The following is a 23,296-nucleotide window of genomic DNA, read 5'->3' as shown; positions in this document are numbered from 1 at the left end:
TCATATCTATTGTATAATACAACTGGTGAATAGCAAAACCATCACTCTATAGACTACAGTAGCTTGTTGTATGATTGAAAATCCAGAATTATCAAAATAAAGGCGATTTTATATCATGCGTTTCCTAAACACGCTAAAAAGCACAATAGAAAACGACAACCAATGTTTTGTTTACGTTTATCTCTGATCACACCGAAGAAACAGACGCATTTATACATCTGTGTTTTTGAATTGACAGCAATTTTACCAAGTATAGATTATATGTTGAATTTGTTATTACCAATGTTCTAATTATTTTTTATTAGAACTTTCAAATAAATGAAATGAATGCCATTTATGAAATGTTTTTCTTTATGATGCCGCCTGAAACGGAAACCTTCCATTTGTTTACGCTCCATCTTCGATCATAATAAACAAACGAATGCATTAAACACACATGATCTAAGTCATAACTAATGATATTACAAACATTTAGTAAACATTATGTTATTACAAATATTTTACTTACCGTATCCATATAAATTCCTAAATTCGTAGCAAAGCTGGAAATTTTTTTTTCCTTATGCGTTTAATCCACAATAGCAAACTGCCGCTAATGACAGAGTGATAACTTACGATAATTCTAAACTGTTACGAAAGATAATTGTCCATTCCATATCCAAAATACTTTTCCTAACTTCAGTTATAAGTCAACTTGTACCCACCTCAATTATGGATCCATATGCAAAAAAAAGGTAAAAAAAGAAAGTACTAGGCCTATTTTTAAAGTCACCAAACAATTAGGTTACCGCTATAACGTTCGATGTGTGTGAGAGAGAGAGAGAGAGAGAGAGAGAGAGAGAGAGAGAGAGAGAGAGAGAGAGAGAGAGAGAGAGGATGGTTTTAAAGTACTAAACAATAAATATGATAGGTTATAACACATTGGTGTTTGTGTAATATTAACTGTATAGATGGTTTGAATAAGTTAAGAAATGGTGTAAACAATTCTTTGTTATTGTATTCGCGCGGAAGCTAGACATCAGCTGATGTGATCACAGCCAAAAGTAAAACAAAAATAAGTTAGCAATACTCGATTTTTAAAACACACCCGAAATTTAACAACATAAGTACATGTTTTATTATAGCGCAATTGACATTTAAAGAGTAAAAATTTTCTGGAATAGAATGGTGTTTCCTAAAAAATAGTGGTTTGCGGACGAAATCGGTTACCGTATTTTAAGCTATGATTGAAATGGATGTATACACGGTATAATTTTTTCGTTTTGTATTTAATTGACACTTCAAGAAAACCGATTTTGGTTTCTTCATCTATTTGTAAGTATTGTATAACGAGAGAGAGAGAGAGAGAGAGAGAGAGAGAGAGAGAGAGAGAGAGAGAGAGAGAGAGAGAGAGAGATTATGACGCAGCTGGTGACAGACCTAGAACAGGGGAGGATGAAGGTGGGGGGAGTGTTGAGATAGCCAGGGTGAACTCGCAGGGGAGACGGTAGGGGACGGGGGACGGGGGGATTTGGTTGCCAGTGGCTAAAAATAGATTCTGAAAGACGGTAAAGGGAAAAACGAATCCCATCGAATAAACAGAATAAGGAAAGGGAATAAGATCCAGAGGAATAATAGATATAATGGAATGAAAATGACTAGATGGTGTTAGTTATGATAAGAATAATTTAGATATTTGAAATAAGAGTGTCTGAGGAGGTATAGAAGGAATTCGTGATAAATATAGAGGAATATCAAAGGATACAGTTAGTTTGCATTAAAGGGTTTGTTATCGTTTATCGGCAGTGAATAGCCTAAACTTCGGTAACGAGTAGTCAATATTTTGTCATATTTTAAACAGTATACATTTGATTTGCAAACATTGGTTTTGTAGAGTAGACGGTAAAATAAAACTAGAGAGAGAGAGAGAGAGAGAGAGAGAGAGAGAGAGAGAGAGAGAGAGAGAGAGAGAGAGATTTCTGCCATCAAATCTCTCTCTCTCTCTCTCTCTCTCTCTCTCTCTCTCTCTCTCTCTCTCTCTCTAGATTTTATTTTACCGTCTACTCTACAAAACCAATGTTTGCAAATCAAATGTATAGCCTACTGTTTAAAATATGACAAAATATTGACGACTCGTTACCGAAGTTTAGGCTATTCACTGCCGATAAACGAACCCAGTCTACTCGTGAAAACCTTGAACGCCCAGAGGGAAAAATAAGGCTTTTAAATATACTGTACTAAACAAAAATAATGCTTTAATATACCATCATTAACACTACCATTACAATTATCGTAAGGTTGGAGAAAGATAAAGATTGCCGAGAACGTAACCACATTTCTGTTTACATTTTGTCAGCTGGACTCGCACAGTTAACAGTTGATTTCATTGTTGATGTGGAATTTTATCCTTAAATAGGCTATTCATTATGAAATTATGTTAATGAAATGTAATGTTAATATTGTTTTGTAACATTTATTATAAATCACCGTATTTAGGGCTACCAATATACTTAAAAAGACTAAAGATTTGATACATTTTGTAGTGCTTGACTCGCGAACTTTGAACAGCCTCGTGGATACAGAAAATTTATTTTTGAAAAATAGCGATCGTGGAAAAGGGGAATCGTGTAATTCGAACACGCTTAATTCGGGACCCTACTGTATTTAGCTGCATAAAGATAAGTTAGAATTTAACATCAGAAATATTGACTGTTTTGTCTGTATTATATACCATTTGATTTTATCTTTATCATTAATCTCTATTATAGTTTTTTATTGGATAATTCTTTTGGTTTGAATATATATGTGCACTCTCCTGTATGTAAAATATTTTTGTTACATCTGTTAATATTTAAAGAAACTGAATATCATACTCTTGTACTGCATATTTTGTTGATCACAAACTATTCAGGAACTTTCCAGCTTCTAGAAATAACTATAGCGCAGCTATAAAGATTTTTATCCTTGTAGAAATTTCTGATATAAATTTTTCCCCTGTGTTGAAAAAAAAAAAAAAAGGACAATTCATGTATTTCTTTTACAGGTGCAAGATAAGAGTTACTTCATGGGACTGCTGCGGACAAAGATAACAGATGTAGGCGGGGAAATTACGCGACTGAATTCAGAAATAGAGGCTATGAAACAAGAGCAGTCTACCTTTTTGACTTATGATAAGCGTGTGAAGGAAATGGCTCAAGAATTAACTGGTATGTTAATGTTAGAATTATCTTTTGTTTCCTCTTAAGATAATATTAATGAACATGATTTGGTCTAAGTTAGATTTTACAAAGTACCTTAGAAAATTATTCATTAAAATAGATTTTGAAATTTTTTCACAAAAAATAGTATATTGGGAAAACTTGTCTTCCTCACACACTCAGCTCTTTAAGGGGGCCGGCTGGAATGGCAGTATATAGGGGTATAGGAAGAAAAACACAAAATCCTGAAAAAATTAACTGAGCTTCATATGGCAATGGAGAATGCCTATACAAAGTATTTTGTCAAAATTCCTCTTACTTTCATAGTTACAGGGTAATTAGTTAAAGTAACTCTATAAACCATAAACATTGTTCCCTACAAGAAAATGCAGTACAGTATTTCTTCTGTTATCATAAATTTTTATAATTATTACATTTTAATGTAAAAGAAATTGTGATCAATGGCATCTGTATAACTTCCACGAGTCGCAGAAGATGTTTTCGCTCTTCAGTCATGCCACAAGCCTGAGTTTGACCTCTGACATTCACTTATTTTTACGTTTGTTTTTCTCGTTTTCGGCAAGAATTTTATCATTTCAAAAAGGAAAAGACAATTTCAACATTTTGCTAACATAAGGAAGAAGAAAATTTGCTCTATTAAGAGTTCAGGAGAGAGAGAGAGAGAGAGAGAGAGAGAGAGAGAGAGAGAGAGAGAGAGAGAGAGAGAGAGATTGTGTGTGTGTGTGTGTGTTGTGTAGATGGAGAGGCAACAGCCTTGCCCGATACAAGCAAAAGAAGCAAGATATTGAGCATGAGGATCTTCATTTATGATTAAATTATGATAAATAACTGTTTTCTTTTATTAGTACCAAAAAAAGAACATAAAATTCTTAATGATCATGTTTACTAATATTGTCTTTGTAAAAATTCAAAGAAAAACTTTGAATGCCCGTATTTCAAAACTATACTTATTGACCCTCAAATTCAATAGGCTCCCTTAGTTTTAAAGATATATGGCTGGCTCAACCTGATGTCAGCATTTCTTTCAATATTACCAGGAGACGACCAAATTGCTCGACTACCCTCTCCCCGAGATGCAATCTTGGTATGAGAACTCAAATGCCAAATTCCATACTGAAGATAGTGGGATAATTAAAGCCTATTTATTCTTTTTATTTCTATGATGTTTATACTTAGTGTAATTGTCTTTACCTGCAGTTTTTGTCTCTACTGCTAATGTCCTATAACAGAGAACTTTTTTTCGGAGGCTTACTTTCTGTCACAGCCTATTATGGGAAGACGTATTTACATGGAATTTCATCTTATTTGTTATTCTTTTCTATTTTTCTTAAACTACATTAATTTCATTCTCCTTCAAAAGACACATACATCATTTCTTTTTAGTTTTTTACCTACGAAAGCTTTTTCGTTTGTTTTCATCTGTACATTATTCATTTATTTGCTATATAAGCCAATTTTCCAATATCAAACTTACCCGATGATCATATAGCTGCATCCCTGCTGCCCGACAGAAAAAATCTACGGGCGGAATACGCCAGCGATCGCTATACAGGTGGGGGTGTACATCAACAGCGCCATCTGTCAAGTAGGTACTCAAGTACTCGATGTCAACATAGAACCAATTTTCCCTCTGTCGTGCCACAGGCAAGACCTACTAAATACGCCGTCCCTAACTGGATTTGTTTTCACAACGAATTGGTGAAGTACACTATTCCAGTTTTGAGCTTTCGCTATGCAGGGGTTTTATCTTCATTTCAAAACTTGAACTCGTTTTGGATAGATTTAATTATGGCCGACCCTTCCCTTAGACGGAAGTGTTGGTGACGAAGAGAGTATGGACTCTCTCTCACTTTTAAATGGCCGACCCTTCCCTTAGACGGAAGTGTGTTTAGGTTTTTGGTAATTTTGCTTAACAAGTTATAGATCTATTTATTTTATATCTCTCCGCCTTTATAGGCCTCTTCGATTAACTTTCCATTTATTATAAACTTATAAAAATTAATTTTTATGTTTGTTTATATGCGACCTTTCCTAATAGTAGGCGGTCCTTACTTGGAACCGAAGTTAATTAACATTGAGCCCGTCATTTCGTATTTACCTTTTAAGAATTTATACTGTTTTCAAAGATGAACTAACGTTTAGTTTAGTCTCCGCAGTTGTTGACGTTCAGAACGTTCAACATGCGCTCTATCGTTACGATAGAGAGAGAGTATTTCACGGTTTCACGTTGCAGTAAGAGTAAACCGATTCTAGCGTTTCGTTCATTCTTTCTTAGCTTAAATGGTTTAAATTCTAATAAAGGAACTTTTTATTTGGGAAACCTTTCAGTTTTTTCCTTTAGCAAATAATATGTTTTAACGATATATAATTGGGCTCTTCTCTCAGGTTCTAAGTCGAGAGAGAAGAGAGAGAGAGATAGAGACGAAGGGAGAGAGAGGAGAATAAACGTTTTGTTCAAGCGGGTAACGTTGTTCTCGTTTTTTACTCTTCTCCCTAGTCGCTGTAGGGGAAGAAGGTAAAACGTTTCTAGAGTTTTATTCTTGTTCCCAGGCTTTATGCGGTGAGAGATTTTAAACGTAGTTTATTTGATCTAGTGTTTAGTCTCTTTTCCAGCCACTGAATTCTTTATCTTTAATTATGTTTTTCTGTTGCATTGTAAACTGTTTTCGCAATTACTACCTTTTAATGAAGGATAGGATTGCGTGTTTCAGATAGAAATCAGTTAAAGTTTCGATTTCAGTGAAATAAGTGCTAACAGAAAATCAAAAGTGATAAAGTGATATGCGCAAAGTGTTACAGTGTTGCGTTCGAGGGTTCGTCTGTTCGTGCCAGTTGTTCACCTAGTCCGATACCTCTTACAAGCTCCCAAGCCCAGGGGAGAAGTAATGTCGAAGGACTTATGGGTTCCACAGGCCTTGATCGACGAACAGACGTTTTCCCTCGGTGGTTTCGGGTGTATCTACACACGTTGCCGACGTGATCGCCCCACCCACACAAAGACGAGAGAGCCCATTTATTCCTCGTCTGCGGAAGAGGTTTCTCGCAGAAACCATGGACCAAATCTTGCAGCTTTTTAGTGCAAGTCGGTCCCTTCCGCGCAAGTCCAACGGCCTAGGTGTAGCCACTGGGTCAGTTCGGACTCGCCGCAGTCATCCGACGACTGCACACCTCCCAAGAGAGGCAAGGTGGTACCGCAACAGGCAGTAACTCCGTCTGTTGCCGCACAAGCTGTTTTAGACCCTCAGTCACAACGGACAGTAGCTCCGTTTGTTGCCGTCTTTTATAGACCCTAGTGGTCCATGCTGCAGACTATGCAGTCTCAGCTTGCTTCCTTCATGCAGGAGTATCGTGCTGAGAAGGTTGACACTGCACCTGTTAACCTACAACCTGCCACGGTTGTGCGCTCAGCAGATACTGCGGCTGCCTGCTCCCACACTCCACCTGTGAGAGCTCCACCACCGATGCGCAGTCGACCCTGCCAAACGCATGTTCATGCTGCACCCTCCGTTGACATGCGTGAGCTACCGCATCAGCAGTGGGAAGGTGCTGTAAAGCTGCCATGTTTTGACGCAATGCGGCATGCTCCGCAACCCACGGCAGTCCCTCCCACGCACCAGCACTCCGCTTTTGTTGTTGCCAGCTCCCACACTCCGACTGCGGAGAAGGTTGACGATGCACCCGTTGGCCTACAGCCTGCCACGGTTGTGCGCCCAGCATGGCTGCCTGCTCCCACACTCTTGTTGTGAGAGCTCCTCCACCCATGCGCAGTCGACCCTGCCAGACGCATGCTGACTCTCACAGACACACGGAGCACTCCGTTGCCGTGCGTGAGCTACCACAAGCTGCCGTGTTTTGACACGGTGTGTCAGCCTCCGCAACCCACTGTGGTTACCGCCACTCGCCCGCAGCAGACTAGTCAGTCAGGAGTTGAGGCTTCCCCACACAGCTTTGGTTGTTGCCAGCTCACAGACTTTCAAGCAGTTACATGACGTTGCCTTCTGGTCTGCTACTATGCACCAGTGCTGTATGTCCTCACGCTCCTGTTGTGGTTGACAGTTCAGTTTTTGACAGTTCACAGACTGTCAAGCAGTTACATAACGTTGCCTTCTGGTCTGCTGCTTATGCACCAGTGAAACCCTCACTGAGATAACCTAGCTTTTCTCGGACATGGTTCCTGTAGATGAGAAAGTGCTGTTCTCCCTCCTTCTGATATTCCCTTGAGGACTCTGTCATTTGGAGAGGAGCCTTAAGCTGCTTAGCCTCCTATGGACTTTAATTAAAGCATAACATGCTTCCAGGGATGGTAAATGGTTCCGCTTCAGTCGCTAATCCCGTCTGTTGCCACACCTGCTCCCATAGACCCTAATGGGCTTTGTTGCAAGACATGCAGTCCAAGCTTAGTCCTTGTTAGAGGATTTTTTACGGAGAAGAACCTTCTAGCCAACAACCTTCCTACCGGTTGGTTGTACGCCCTGTTGACGCTGAGGTATCCTACTCACGTCCGCCAGTTGAGATGGTTCCTCCACCGGTGCGACCCAGTGTGGGTTGCCAGTCGCACGTTGACGTTAAGCAACTCTCGGAGGTGGTTGTGGACGTTCAGTGTGTCACTAGGAAGACGTTCAACAACCAGCAGAGGTGACTTGTTGTGACGCAGTGCGGCAACCTCAGCAACCCGGTAGGGGGTTGTCTGCACAACCCAGACAGTCTAGACAGTTTCGGGTTGTCGCTGTACTTCCTCGCGTCCCCATGGTTGACAGTTCACAGACTGTGCAGCAGTACCATGATCTTGTGTCCGGCTCCGTCACGCATCCACCAGTGCGACCGGATTCAGCGAGTCAGACGTTGCCCACTCCGTTGCCGTTTCCTCATCAGTTTCGGATGAGGAACCCTCTGATGGGGACATGGCTGAACAAGACGATCATCCCCCAGCCATGCTATCCATCCAGAAGATGCTGAAGAAGGAACACGGCCCTGTCAGGCTGTGGATGAGTCTGGTTAGGACACTGTCATCCGTGGTTCAATTGGTGTCTCTTGGAAGACTACACCTCCGTCCTCTTCGGTATCATCTAGCTCTTCACTGGAAAAGGACAAGACGCTAGAAGCGGTCTCGATCCCGGTTTCCGGAAAGATAGTCTGGTCTGACTTGATGAAAGGACTTCATCAACCTTGAAAGGGTCTTCCCCTGACTGTTCAGACTCCCAACCACGTTCTCTTCTCAGACGCATCGGACGTAGGCTGGGGTGCGTCCTTAGGCGGTAGGGAATGCTCGGGATTATGGAACTCGAGTCAAAGGACAATGCATTTCAACTGCAAGAAGCTTCTGGCAGTACGTCTGACCTGGAAAAGCTTCAGGTCTCTCCTTCAAGGCAAAGTAGTGGAGGTGAACACGGTCAACTCCGTGCTTTAATGTACATCTCCTAGCAAGGAGGGACCTACTCTCTGACATGATACGAGTTCGCAAGTGACCTCCTCTCCTGTTCAACAGGTCTAGACTTTTCACTAGTAACGAGTTTCATCCAAGGCAACTGGAATGTCTTAGCAGATTGTCTCAGTAGGAAGGGACAATAATTCCAACACATTGGACCCTCCACAAGGATGTATGCAAGAGACTTTGGGTCACCTGGGGCCAGCCAACCATAGATCTCTTCGCAATCTCGATGTCCAAGAGGCTCTCAATACTTTGCTCACCTATCCCGGACCCAGCAGTAGTTCTTATAGATGCCTTTCTACTAGATTAGTCTCATCTAGATCTATATGCATTCCCTCCGTTCTTGATTGTCAACAAGGTACTGCAGGAGTTCGCCTCTCACGAAGGGACAAAGTTGACTCTAGTTGCTTCCCTCTGGCCCGCGAGAGAATAACTCACCGAGGTACTTCGATGGCTAGTAGACGTTCCCAGAACACTTCCCCTAAGGGTGGACCTGCTACGTCTGCCACGCGTAAAGAAGGTACTCCAAGGCCTCCACGCTCTTCGTCTGACTGCCTTCAGAATATCGAAAGACTCTCGAGAACTAGAGGTTTTTCGAAGGAGGCAACCAGAGCGATTGCTAGAGCAAGGAGAACATCCACCCTTAGAGTCTACCAATCGAAGTGAGAAATCTTCCGAAACTGGTGCAAGTCAGTATCCATATCCTCGACCAGTACCTCTGTAACTCAAATAGCTGACTTCCTCTTATATCTGAGGAAAGAGCGATCTCTTTCAGCTCCCACTATCAAGGGTTACAGAAGCATGTTGGCATCAGTCTTCCGTCACAGAGGCTTAGATCTTTCCAACAATAAAGATCTACAGGACCTCCTTAAGTCTTTTGAGACCACGAAGGAGCGTCGTTTGGTTACACCTGGTTGGAATTTAGACGTGGTTCTAAGATTCCTTATGTCAGACAGGTTCGAACCACTTCAATCAGCCTCTCTGAAAGATCTCACCTTTAAGACTCTTTGCCTGATATGCTTAACCACAGCTAAAAGAGTCAGTGAGATTCATGCCTTCAGCAAGAACATCGGATTCTCATCCGAAACGGCTACATGTTCTACATCTTGGTTTTCTAGCCAAACACGAGCTGCCTTCTCGGCCTTGACCAATATCGTTCGATATTCCAAACTTATCGTATGGTTGGAAATGAACTAGAAAGAGTATTATGTCCTGTAAGAGCTCTTAAGTTCTATTTTAAAACCTTTACGAGGCCCGTCTGAAGCTTTATGGTGTTCAGTTAAGAATCCATCTTTGCCTATGTCAGAGAATTCTTTTTCCTATTTTATCAGACTTAATACGAGAAGCTCATTCCCTTCTGAATGAGGAAGACCAAGCTTGGCTGAAGGTAAGGACACACGAAGTTAGAGCTGTCACAACTTCCGTGGCCTTTAAACTAATAGATCTCTGCAAAATATATTCGACGCAACCTATTGGAAAAGCAAATCAGTGTTCGCGTTTTTTATCTTAAGAATGTCCAGTCTCTTTACGAGAACTGCTACACTCTGGGACCATTCGTAGCAACGAGTGCAGTAGTGGTGGGGGCTCCACCACTACAATTCCCTAATTCCAGAACCTTTTTAATCTTTCTCTTGAAATATTTTTGGGTTGTCCGGAAGGCTAAGAAGCCTTTCGCATCCTACTTGATTTGGCGGGTGGTCAAAATCATTTCTTGAGAAGCGCCTAGATTAGAGGTTTTGATGAGGACCTTTAGTATGGGTTGCAACCCTTCATACTTCAGCTCCTAGGAGTCGCTCAGCATCCTTTGAGGATCGCGAGGCTCAGTAAGGAAGACGTACTTAAAAAGGCAGAGTAATTGTTCAAGTCGTCTTCCTTACAAGGTACTTATTTATTTTATGCTTGTTATTTTGAATAACTGCTAAAATGAAATACGGAATACTTAGCTCATAATGTCAACTTGTAATGCTGGTCTCTACCCACCCCCCTGGGTGTGAATCAGCTATATGATCATCGGGTAAGTTTGATATTGGAAAATGTTATTTTCCTTAGTAAAATAAATTTTTGAATATACTTACCCGATGATCATAAATTAAAGGACCCACCCTTCCTCCCCAATAGAGAACCAGTGGGACAGAGGAGAAAATTGGTTCTATGTTGACATCGAGTACTTGAGTACCTACTTGACAGATGGCGCTGTTGATGTACACCCCCACCTGTATAGCGATCGCTGGCGTATTCCGCCCGTAGATTTTTTCTGTCGGGCAGCAGGGATGCAGCTATATGATCATCGGGTAAGTATATTCAAAAATTTATTTTACTAAGGAAAATAACATTTTGGAACTGTAGGTCCTCCTGTCAGTTAGGGTTTGATCACCTACAATCTAGGTTTATACAAGTCTGTGTAGAGAGACAGAACTTGTCCATTACTCTTTAACCCTCTTAGGTTTTGTACTGCTAACTTGTATCTCTCTTCCAATTTGTTCCTTTGTTTATTTCTTACGTTGTTCCTTGCGAACAAATAGTTTTCACATAAATTAATTAAATTAAACTTTTATTACTCTCACTACACTTTTAATTAAAGCCTTATGGAGTTGTAAATTAATATAAATGAATCAAGTAAACAGATGAGTGCATTCTACGAGACTTGTTCTCTTAGTTGAATGGCACCCTGTTGATAAACTATTTGTTTGGGAAATGATTACTGTAGTTGAATTAAGAGGGCTGCCCGGCTAATGCCGATTTTTGATGACAGGACTTCGACATTTATACCACTTAATAAGGTGACTTAGGACATCTCCAAACTGCATAGGATTTTTGCCTCTGACCTTCGGTTTTGCGACGCCAGGCGATTTATCCTGAAAATTAGTGTTTTTCGAATTCTATCTCATCCCTTGATGATTATTACTAAGATCTGGGATTACTACCCTATATAGACCTGATATAGACCTCCAATAATATGTAGAGGTTTTTTTTCTCAAAGTAATTTTTTGGCCAGATGTGAATTTTTTTCATTACGGTAAAAAAGAAAATCTTAAAAATCAGGGGAAAAAATTAAGAAAAAAAATTATGAAACAAAAATTGGAAAAAAAGGGCTCCATTTCATTGTTTTATTATGTATTTCTTCAGAGATAAAATAAAAGGAGTTTAGGCCTTTATCCTGTTGTTTAAATTTATTGTAAATTAAAAATTATTTGTCTTTTGCTAAAATTTAAAATCCTTATTGTTATGGAAAGATTACTGTACATTCTTATTTTGTATATTTTTTATAGAACTGCAAGGAGCACTTGGCGATTATAATTTGCTTCTAGACTTGGTCAACACCGATACTGAAAAATTAGAAATAGACGAGGAAACAAAAGCTTTAAAGGAAACTAATCAAGAAAACAGAGACAAATTAGATGCCTTATTTACACGTAAACAGGATATGGAGTCCATGATGCGGCAGTTAGAAGGAGAAATTGAAGAGGTAAGAATTCTCTTTACAGTGAGCCCTCGCTACTTCGCGGTTCGACCATCGCGGATTCAGCACTTTGCGGATTTTTTTCATAACGCATGTGTATATATATATATATATATATCGCGGATTTTCCGGAAATTTCGAAAATACCGCGATGTGACCGATGGTGCGAGATTGGAGAAAGTAAGGAAAATTGAATCATGATTGATTTTCAATATAAATGAAACTTTGAGGAGCAACAAAGATATCATTTGTTAGAGAGATAGAGAGAGGTAAGGAATGGGAGGTAGTGAAAAGTAGCCCACAGAGAGAGAGAGAGAGAGAGAGAGAGAGAGAGAGAGAGAGAGAGAGAGAGAGAGAGAGAGAGAGAGAGAGAGAGAGTGTGTGTGTGTGTGTGTGTGTTGTTTTAAATGTAATAAAAAAAAAAATTCGATAGGTTATAACACATTGGTGCTTATGTAATATCAACTGTATACTGTAGACGGTTTGAATAAGTTAAGAAATGGTATAAACGATACTTTGATAGTGTATTCGTACACTCTCAAGAGTAGCAGCTAGACGTCAGCTGATCTAATCACAGCCAAAAGTAAAACAAAAAGAAGTCAACAATACTCGATTTTTAAAACACACCCGAAATTTAAAAACAAAAGTACACGCTTTCTTAATGTGCAATTAACTATTTAAAGAGTAGCAATTTTCTAGAATAAAATGATGTTTCCCAAAAAATAGTGGTTTGCTGATGAAATCGGATGCCGTATTTCTGGGCTCCGACCCGTGTCGCCCAGTGAAAATGCTCCTCTAGCACCATTTCTAAGGTATATAACTGCTACCTGGAAGACGATTTATCTGTTTCCTCCGGTGAATCTCCTGTTGAAAGTTCTGCACAAACTCAGATCCGTCAAAGGTCGAGTGGCTCTCATAGCCCCCAACTGGCCCAAGAGCACTTGGTTCCCCAATCCGGTGATAACAAAGACTGTGCAAACTCGCAACGTGTTTGCTTCCTCAAGGATTCTGAATGCCCTAACTTTATGGAGTTCATGAAGTTCGCAGCCCAACGTGGTACAAACATCGATTCTTTGAATACTATTTTCCTGGAATCTGACAAAAGGGACTCTACTCTCCATCAATATGACTCAGCTATCAAGAAATTAGATGAATTCTTGAAAGATTCCCAAGTTGAGACAATGACGCTGAACCGAACTCTGACATTCTTCAGAACTCTCTTCGAATCTGGCCTGGCAGCCAATACCATTACTACAATCAAGTCAGACTTGGGAAAGATCTTCCATATTGGTTTTGACATGGATCTAACGGATTCATATTTCTCATCCATTCCGAGAGCTTGTGCCAGGCTAAAACCTTCAACTCGCCCTAGCGCAGTTTCCTGGTTTTTGAACGCTGTTCTTAAGCTAGCCTCTGACACCCAAATTGGATCCTGTAACTATAGGGCATTATTAAGAAAGTCACTTTTTCTTTTGAGCCTCGCCTCGAGCTCCAGAATCTCAGAATTGTCAGCCTTATCTAGTGACCCTGGTCATATAAAGTTTCTCTCTTCGGGTGAGGTTCTTTTCTCTCCTAACAAAGTTTTCCTGGCTAAAAATGAAGAACCCCCAAAACAGGTGGTCTCCCTGGAAGATTGTTCCACTTCCTCGGGATCCATCCCTGTGTCCACTTACCACCCTGAAAGCCTACTTAGGTAGAACTTCCACTACAACCACAGGGCCCTTATTTATTAGAGAACTCGGAGGAACTATTACCCTTAAGGGAATCATGCAAATTCTTTATTTTATTAAACAAACTAATCCTGCATCATTCCCACTTGTCCATAATATTGGAGCTGTGGCTACCTCATTTAAATTTTTCCACCTTATGAAATTTGATGAGCTCTCTAAATATACGGGTTGGAGGTCCCCTAAAGTTTTCAAGCGCCACTACCTAAAACCTTTAGAAGCTCTTAGATTTGCCACAGTAGCTGCAGGGAATATAATTCCTCCTGAAGGTACTGAGTCCTAATCACAACGTCTTGCTCTGTCCTCTTTCCCTCCTGCCTGGCTTACCTGTTGTTCCTACCTTTTTGTTACTAGACACCCTTATGGTGTATTATTTTATTATTCAATTGTTCAATTTGACGAATTGTTTTCATTACACTTGTTCTTAATCCTCGAGCTGATTTTATTTTGCGTTTTTGATTACCAAGCTGGATTCCCACTATTCATATCTGTTGCATTTTACCTACGGGTTTCATTATTGATTGTTTCCCATGTCTTTTTATCACTGTCATATACATGTTGATCTAATTTTACGGGTTTCCACATCCCTCTTTTTTTATATTAAACTCATCAGCTCTGTTATTTTGTGTTATTCTCTCTTCAGGTAGTTATCCATATTGGGTCCCCATTCTCTGGTAAGATTTCACTGGGCGACACGGGTCGGAGCCCAGAAAAGGGATTTTGACGAAGGAAAAATCTATTTCTGGGCGAGAGACCCGTGTCGCCCAGTGAACCCACCCGTCCCTCCCTAATTGGGCCCCAATCTGGGGTGCTATAAGGAGTGACGTCACTGGCGTGGGATTGTTGGTACTGTAGTAGTGGGAGGTGGAACGGCACCTCGCTGTTTGGGGATTTTGACAGGAGATATCTAAATGGTGCGAGGCCTCTGGCTGTGATTTATCACGCCCCAGTATTATATATCGACACCTTTTATAGGTGAGCGAGCTGGGTTCAACCTGGCATCCCTATGCAATTTTTTCTCTGGTAATATATAGCAGTTATATACCTTAGAAATGGTGCTAGAGGAGCATTTTTAGCAACGATTGAAATGGATGTAAACTCGGCATAATTTTTTCGTTTAGTATTTAATTGACACTAAGAAAACTAATTTTAGTTTCTTCATCTATATGTAAGTATTGTATAACACGGAGAGAGAGAGAGAGAGAGAGAGAATCAGCTGTTGTAATTGAATGCCGTGTTTTTGTTTCGTGAGAATTTCATCGCCACGACTATAACAACAACATACTGTACTGAGCTTTACAGTATTATACAGACTACTGTAATATGATAAAGTAAAATTTTTGGAATAACCTATTTTATATGAAATGAGGCTATTTTTTTTTGTTTAAAATTTACATTTACGTACGTAAAACAACTCTCTCTCTCTCTCTCTCTCTCTCTCTCTCTCTCTCTCTCTCTCTCTCTCTCTCTCTCTCTCTCTCTCTCTCTCTCTCTCGTAAATTGTTTTCCTGCTTTGCTACGTATGTATGATTTTATATAGATACGGTAAATAATATTTGTAATAGCATATTTTCTAAATCTTTTACTGTAATATCATTATTTATCACTTTCATCATGCGCGTTAAATGCCTTCGTTTGTTTACTGAGCGTACTTTATGACGCCGTCGTTTCAGGCGGCGTCATAAAGAAAAACATTTCATTTGGAAGTCCTAAGAAAAATTAAGTAAAACATTGGTAATAACAAAATCAACATACTGTACTGAATAATCAATATAATCGATGCAAAAATTAACCTATACACAGATGTGTTAATGCGTTTGTTTCTTCATTATGGTCAGAGATAAATGTAAACAAAACATTGGTTGCCATTTTTTATCGTGCTTTTTGGCGTGTTTAGGAAACGCATGATATAAAATCTCCTTTAATATTTGTGCCTGTTTTAGTTTAGGGTACTGTAGTACATGCATTAAGTGTTCTGTACATTAAAGGGTAGTTTGTTAACAGTACTACGTACAAGGGAAGGTTTTAAAAGTCTGAATATACGTGTTAAATAAATACGTATATATGGTGTCACTACTTCGCGGATTTTCACCTATCGCGGTCGGGTCTGGAACCTATCTACCGCGATAAACGAGGGCTCACTGTATTCTTATTTTGTTGAATAATTATGCAATATTAAATTACTCTAGCCATGATTAGGCATTTCAAGTGCAATTCACACCCATTGTTATTTATATAATTTATTTACATAAATAAAGGGACGGGACGAGGGGGCTGTGAGACATTGACATAGAGATGGAGCTGGGGTGAGAGTGACTGCTCCCCGCACTCTAGTTTTGGGGTGTTTGAATGTGCGTGGATGTAGTACGATAGAGAGTAAAAGATGTGAAATTGGAAGTAAGTTTAGGAATAGAAGGATGGATGTATTGGCCTTGTGTGAGACGAATATAAAAGGAAAGGGTGAGGTGATATTTGGTGAAATGTCTGGGATTGAAAGGGGAAGAACGAGAGAGGGTGTGGCTTTATTGCTGAGTGAATGGATGACAGGTAAAGTAGTGGAATGGAAAGAGATATCATCTAGGTTAATGTTGGTAAGGGTTAGGTTGGGTAGGGAATGTTGGGCGTTTGTCAGTGCGTATGGGCCAGGTTGTGAGAAAAGTGAAGAAGAGCGGAATGAGTTCTGGAATGAATTAACTAGGTGTGTAGAAGAACTGGGTAGAAGGAATTATGTAGTTGTCATGGGTGACTTAAATGCTAGAGTGGGCGCTGGAGAGGTAGAAGGTGTCATTGGGAAGTAGGGCGTACCAGGTGAAAATGAGAGTGGTGAGAGACTGGTAGATATGTGTGTTGAGCAAGAGATGGTGATAAGTAATAGCTTTTTCAAAAAGAAAGATAAAAATAAGTATACATGGGTAAGAGTGGCTAATGGAAGAGTGATAGAAAGGGCGTTAATGGATTGTGTGTTGATAACTAAAAGAATGTTTGAAAGATTGAAAGACATGCACGTGTTTAGGGGTATGGCTAACGGTAGGTCTAATAATTTTTTGGTGGAAGGAAAATTAGTTGTAGCAAAAGAGTTGGGCAATAGAGTAGGTGGATGTAAAAGGGAGCTAGTGAGGGTTGAAGAGCTAGTAAAACCTGGGGTAAAAAGTAAATATCTGGAAAGGTTGAAAATGACATATGACGAAGTAAAAGTAAGAGTAACTGGTAATTTAGAGGAGGAGTGGAAGTTAGTAAAAGAAAATTTTGTTGGGATTGCAAGTGATGTGTGTGGCAAGAAGGTTGTTGGAGGCAGCATGAGGAAGGGCAGTGAATGGTGGAATGAAGGAGTGAAGGTAAAAGTGGAAGAGAAAAAGAGGGATTTTGAAGAATGGCTACAGAGTAATAGTATAGAGAAGTATGAAAAATATAAAGAGAAAAATGTGGAAGTAAAGCGCGAGGTACGTGAGGCAAAGAGGGCAGCTGACCTGAGGTGGGGTCAGGGATTGGGTCATTCATATGAAGAGAATAAGAAGAAGTTTTGGAAAGAAGTGAAGAGAGTAAGGAAGGCTGGCTCAAGAATTGAAGAGACAGTGAAAGATGGAAATGGAAGGTTGTTAAAAGGAGAGGAGGCAAGGAAATAGGTGGGCGGAATATTTTGAAAGTTTACTGAATGTTGAGGATAATAGGGAGGCAGATATAATTGCTGTTGCAGGTGTTGAGGTGCCAGTGATGGGAGATGAGAATGAGAGAGAGATTACAATAGATGAAGTGAGGAGAGCACTAGATGAAATGAGAGTAGGAAAAGCATCTGGTATGGATGGTGTGAGAGCTGAGATGTTGAAGGAAGGGGGTGTGACTGTACTTGAATGGTTGATGAGATTGTTTAATATGTGTTTTGTGTTGTCAATGGTACCAGTAGATTGGGTTTATGCATGTGTTGTACCACTATATAAGGGTAAGGGAGATGTGCATGAGTGTTGTAATTCAAGAGGTATTAGTTTGTTAAGCGTAGTTGGAAAAGTGTATGGTAGAGTAATGATTAATAGGATCAAGGATAAAACAGAGAATGCAATCTTAGAAGTACAGGGTGGTTTTAGAAGAGGTAGGGGTTGTATGAATCAGATTTTTACAGTAAGGCAGATATGCGAGAAATATTTAGCAAAAGGTAAGGAGGTGTATGTTGCGTTTATGGATCTGGGGAAAGCGTATGATAGAGTTGATAGGGAAGCAATGTGGAATGTGATGAGGTTATATGGAGTTGGTGGAAGGTTTTTGCAAGCAGTGAAAAGTTTCTACAAAGGTAGTAAAGCATGTGTTAGGATAGGAAATGAAGTGAGTGATTGGTTTCCTGTGAGAGTGGGGCTGAGACAGGGATGTGTGATGTCGCCGTGGTTGTTTAACTTGTATGTTGATGGAGTGGTGAGAGAGGTGAATGCTTGAGTGCTTGGATGAGGATTAAAACTGGTAGATGAGAATGACCATGAATGGGAGGTAAATCAGTTGTTGTTTGCGGATGATACTATACTGGTGCAGACACAGAAGAGAAACTTTGCCGATTAGTGACAGAATTGGAAGGGTGTGTGAGAGAAGGAAGTTGAGAGTTAATGTGGGTAAGAGTAAGGTTATGAGATGTACGAGAAGGGAAGGTGGTGCAAGGTTGAATGTCATGTTGAATGGAGAGTTACTTGAGGAGGTGGATCAGTTTAAGTACTTGGGGTCTGTTGTTGCAGCAAATGGTGGAGTGGAAGCAGATGTACGTCAGAGAGTGAATGAAGGTTGCAAAGTGTTGGGGGCAGTTAAGGGAGTAGTAAAAAATAGAGGGTTGGCCATAAATGTTTAGAGAGTTCTATATGAGTAAGTGATTTTACCAACTGTGATGTATGGATCTGAGTTGTGGGGAATGAAAGTGATGGAGAGACAGAAATTGAATGTTTGAGATGAAGTGTCTAAGGAGTATGGCTGGTGTATCTCGAGTAGATAGGGTTTGGAACGAAGTGGTGAGAGTGAGAACGGGTGTAAGAAATGAGAGAATGGAAAATGGCTGTCTGCTAAAGAAGGTGATGAATGCAAGAGTTGATGGGAGAAGTACAAGAAGAAGGCCAAGGTTTGGGTGGATGGATGGAGTGAAGGAAGCTTTGGGTGATAGGAGGATAGATATGAGAGAGGCAAGAGAGCTTGGTAGAAATAGGGATGAATGGCGAGCGATTGTGACGCAGTTCCAGTAGGCCCTGCTGCTTCCTCCGATGCCTTAGATGACCGCGGAGGTAGCAGCAGTAGGGGATTCAGCATTATGAAGCTTCATCTGCGGTGGATAACGGGGGAGGGTGGGCTGTGGCACCCTAGCAGTACCAGCTGAACTCGGTTGAGTCCCTTGTTAGGCTGGGAGGAATGTAGAGAGTAGATGTCCCCTTTTTTATTTTTGTTTCATTTGTTGATGTCGGCTATCCCCCAAAATTGGGGGAAGTGCCTTGGTATATGTGTGTATGTACTGTATTTATATACTGTATGGTAATTTGAAATAGTAAATTATCAGGATACAAACATTTTTATTTTGCTAACCCATGGAAGATTATACAGGACTGTGGGCAAGACGATTAATAATTTTCTGTGCCACAGTAAAGGTATTTTTATTGATTAGTTTATTTTGTATAAAGTGTATGATTGATATTTCACGATATTTATGATAACTTGATTTAAAATGAAATTGAATTGAAGATAGGCAGACCTTTCTAATAATAAAATAATACATAATAGTGTAAGAATGAGACTCGATAACCCTTGAAAATGTTATTGAATTATTCTAGAAAATACAAAAAGGTATATTGGCTTTGCCACTTCATCAGTGGAAGATTTTATAATAAAATGCTGTAAGTTTAACATCTCATGAAAATTTTACAATGTACTGTATACAGCATTTTACCCCCTCCATAGTATCCAATCAATCAAGAACTTCTTCATGTAATCTTCAGTCAAATGTTTTTATTCTCCACTACCTGTCAATATTTTGATTTATGTTATCATTTACCTTGGTGATAACTGATGAAGGTTTGGTTTTAGTGAGATTTGTTTCTTTAGATTGACATAAAAACGTTAATCGTTACTGATACAGGAAAATGTTATTTTATACAGTAAATCATGTTATATAAGTTAAAATTCTGATGATTATTTCCTGTAAACTATTAACTCACTCCATACATATTACATGTATAGGTACATCATGCCTTATATCCATAGTATTTTTGTTTGAAGATTTACAGTCAATCAAATCTATGATAAAAATGACACTTTCTTTGCAAAACTGAATGTACCATGTTTTTAAACAGTACACAATATTTTCTCTCCTGATAACTCTGATGAGAAAGAAATTACACTCATCATCCTTGTAATTAGAGAAAATAAACTAAGGAAATTTGCTCCCTGTGCTTTATCAAACTTAAATAGAATTGAAAAACAAGCTTAAAAGAAATTTAGCTAAATCACAAAAGTAAATTAAACTGCCCTTACAAAAGGAAATTAATTCTATACCTGATTCTTGCTATACACAGTACCTCCCCAAAAATGTTTGTTCCTACACAAATACAAACCCTCATCAATTATAGGGGTTTACTCCAATGCTACTTTTCCAACAATGGAGTAAACCCCTATAAATTACTTAGGTTGGTATAACTAGGAAAAATACAAATTATATAAAATTTTTTTTAGGTGTTCCTTAGCCAAAACCCCTTTTTTTTTCAATGTGAATTTGTATTGAAGAAGTGATTAGGGAAGAGATGGAAGTGTAGAACTGTATTGTGATAGATAGGCAGATCTTAAAAGAAGGATATTATTTGTATTAGCTCGGGAACACACTGGACATTGGAACAGAAGCCAAAGGGGGAATAAGAAAGAATTAGCCATACAAGCACCTCTAGTGTTCTTATTATTATGGTCTTATAGTAGGGGGCGTGCCTATCTATTCGCACTCAATCATCCGACTTAGAGCATTCACATGCTTGTGCTCTCCTTTCTATTTGCTCACAAGCTCATTTACCAGTGCAGGATCTCAATATCGGGAACCCTTTGCTGTACTGTATAGTGAATGAAATTTATTGAGATGGCTCCACTCCTTATAGATAAAGATTTCTTGTGAGTAGATAGAGCAGACATTTTGATTGTGACATAAGGCCTGTATCCCTCTGTTCCCAAAGATGGGCACTCAGAAGGATATCTAAGATTTAGAACAAGTGACAGTTGAATTCTAAAATCCAATGCCAGAGTGCAGGGTAAACCTCATATGTATGAAAATGTAAGAGAGAGGTAGTGTCCAGACGTTGGAAAATAGATGGCATCCAAAGATTAAAAGGGTTTGAATATATGCTGAGAAGGATTGGGAAACTGTTAGTCAAAAAACCTTAAATATGGAAATTTTGGACAAAACATATGTGAGTGAAAGTCCAGGAAATGACTGAAATAGAGGATAGATGAAAAACTCTGCCTGTTGGTAGTTCATGCAGATAAAAGCATAGGACAAGTTAGTTGAGAGAGCTCATAACCCATACGGTTACGATGAAAATTAACTTATTTTTTGTATGAACAGAAACACTTAATGCAACTTTTCTTTTCCTTGCAGGAACGGCACATGGGGGAAAGTCTTGTGGAAGCTATGCAGCCAGCACTGCAAAATAAATATCTTGATTTCAGGAATTTGAATAGTTCCCTGTTACAGCATCTTGACCAAATGCAACATGAATTAGATGCTTTAGAGAACCGAAAAGCTGGTTTAGAGGATGAACTTACCACATCAAAGGTCAGCATTTATATTTCATGTTATCAGCTTTCATTAAGATGAATGATTTCACTTGAGTTTTTAAGATCAAAAGTCTAGGATGATAGTATTACATGTTTTCAGATTTTGTCAGGATGAAGCTGCAATGCATCTTACTTGCTTTTAACATTTAAAAATGTATGATTCTATTGTGCTCATAGAAAATTATACATTGTTCAAGTAGCCATTAAATATATTATTAATTGTAAGCATGGAGATAATTTTACAGTATATGTAATTAAGTTGAAGGGTTTGCAAATGTACAGTACGTTATGCATCTTTTCAGGTTTAGATTACTGTATTGTAGAATCATTCTTTTTACATACAAAAATATTAATCTACAGTAGCTCTTCAAGCATTGCCTCACTAGATAGGCTATTTTTAATAAATAAGTATACGATGAAAGAAATTTGTTTGTTCCTACTCACATACAAGCCTTTAGTTCTTTAAAATAGGAGATGTCATCAGTGCGAGCTGGAAAGGCCTTTGAATCGTTAACAAAGTAGTTGGTTAACGACTGGTGGTGCGAGAGGAAATCCCTCTCACCAGCCTTTCACAGACTAACCACTTTAGACTTCGGCCACAACTGGTACAAACGTATTATTAGGTAGCTCTTTCATTGTTGGATTTTTTGTTTGTTTGTTAAAAGTGTTCTTTTTTATTTATAGGAGCACTCTTGCTTGTGACAGCAGAAGTGCACTGAAAGGTAAGACATGTAATAGATTATTGTTAATCTTCACGTGTTGTGTACCTGCTATGAAGGGCACACTGTACACAGTCCTGTCTCGCCCCCCCCTTTTTTTATTTATTAGGAAAACAATGAACTTTGCTTGGAGCGTTTCTTGGCATAGTAGTACAGTATCCTTTCTTTGGAAGGGAGTAGCCCAGTTCTGACTGAGTGTTATCCATACTTGTGTATTTGATAATGAACATCATTTTGTGCTGATGGGCACACCTGTCACTGTCAGTTTGCCTCCTGGAGTTGAGCCTTGTGTAGTTCAGCTTAATGTGGTGCTAGTGTCTATGAGTGTGACAAAACCCCTTGTTTAGTGGTTTGTGTTGCTACGAAGGAAGCTCCTGTAGCTTCCTCCTCCAAGGGAGAGCAGTCATTATTGGTCATCCAGACTGTGACTCCTCTGTGGCAGCAAGGGAGAATGGTTGGTATGGAGAAGTTGGAGTTTGTTGTGTCTCTTCCTGCTTAACCTTAGCTTGCAGCTCTTTACTATACAGAACTATCCCACTGACTGGTACTTTCAGAGTCAGTTAGAAAAGTGTGAAGCTAGTGTGACAGAAACCTTTGTGCCATTAGTTATAGTGAATACACTTACCCAGACTGATCTGCACTGTATGGTAGGTCAATAAGGGTATGAATCTTGTTACTTCCTTAAGCTGATACGAAGCTCACTCGCCACCCAGTACCTTCGGGTCTTTTTAGAAATCGTCAGCCTGGTGTAACAGCTAACACTGGTTCATCAATTGAAGGTGAAAGGTTATATCCGCACTGACCACCAGCACTGTACGGTAGGCATGGATAATGTCAGTCGCTACTCCTTGTGCTGGTATGAAGCTTTCTTGCTGAAAGGGTGTTAAACAAAAGGTGAGCCTGGTGTGACAGTTACTGCTCTTTTCATCAGTTGTAGGTGAGCAGTCCTTCCCGGACTGAACAGAAGCACCATAGGCAGATGAGAGTAAGGATAT

The 23,296-nt window shown here is 39.5% G+C and overlaps 1 protein-coding gene across 5 annotated transcripts in view; it reads left to right on the top strand.

The window, feature by feature from the left end:
- LOC137634471 (intraflagellar transport protein 74 homolog) overlaps positions 1-23,296 on the top strand; it is a 180,458-nt gene that overhangs the window by 106,997 nt on the left and 50,165 nt on the right. For all 5 annotated transcript variants that reach the window (XM_068366888.1, XM_068366887.1, XM_068366891.1 and 2 more), the window contains 3 exons: positions 3,023-3,185; positions 11,895-12,091; positions 21,404-21,580. In XM_068366888.1, the coding sequence (XP_068222989.1) occupies positions 3,023-3,185; positions 11,895-12,091; positions 21,404-21,580 (537 nt within the window). The remainder of the gene's footprint in view (positions 1-3,022; positions 3,186-11,894; positions 12,092-21,403; positions 21,581-23,296) is intronic.

This window comes from Palaemon carinicauda, chromosome 44 (genome assembly GCF_036898095.1).
Source record: "Palaemon carinicauda isolate YSFRI2023 chromosome 44, ASM3689809v2, whole genome shotgun sequence".
NCBI lineage: Eukaryota > Metazoa > Arthropoda > Malacostraca > Decapoda > Palaemonidae > Palaemon > Palaemon carinicauda.
The sequence above is the reverse complement of the archived record's forward strand: the minus strand, read 5'-3'. Positions and strand labels throughout refer to the sequence as shown.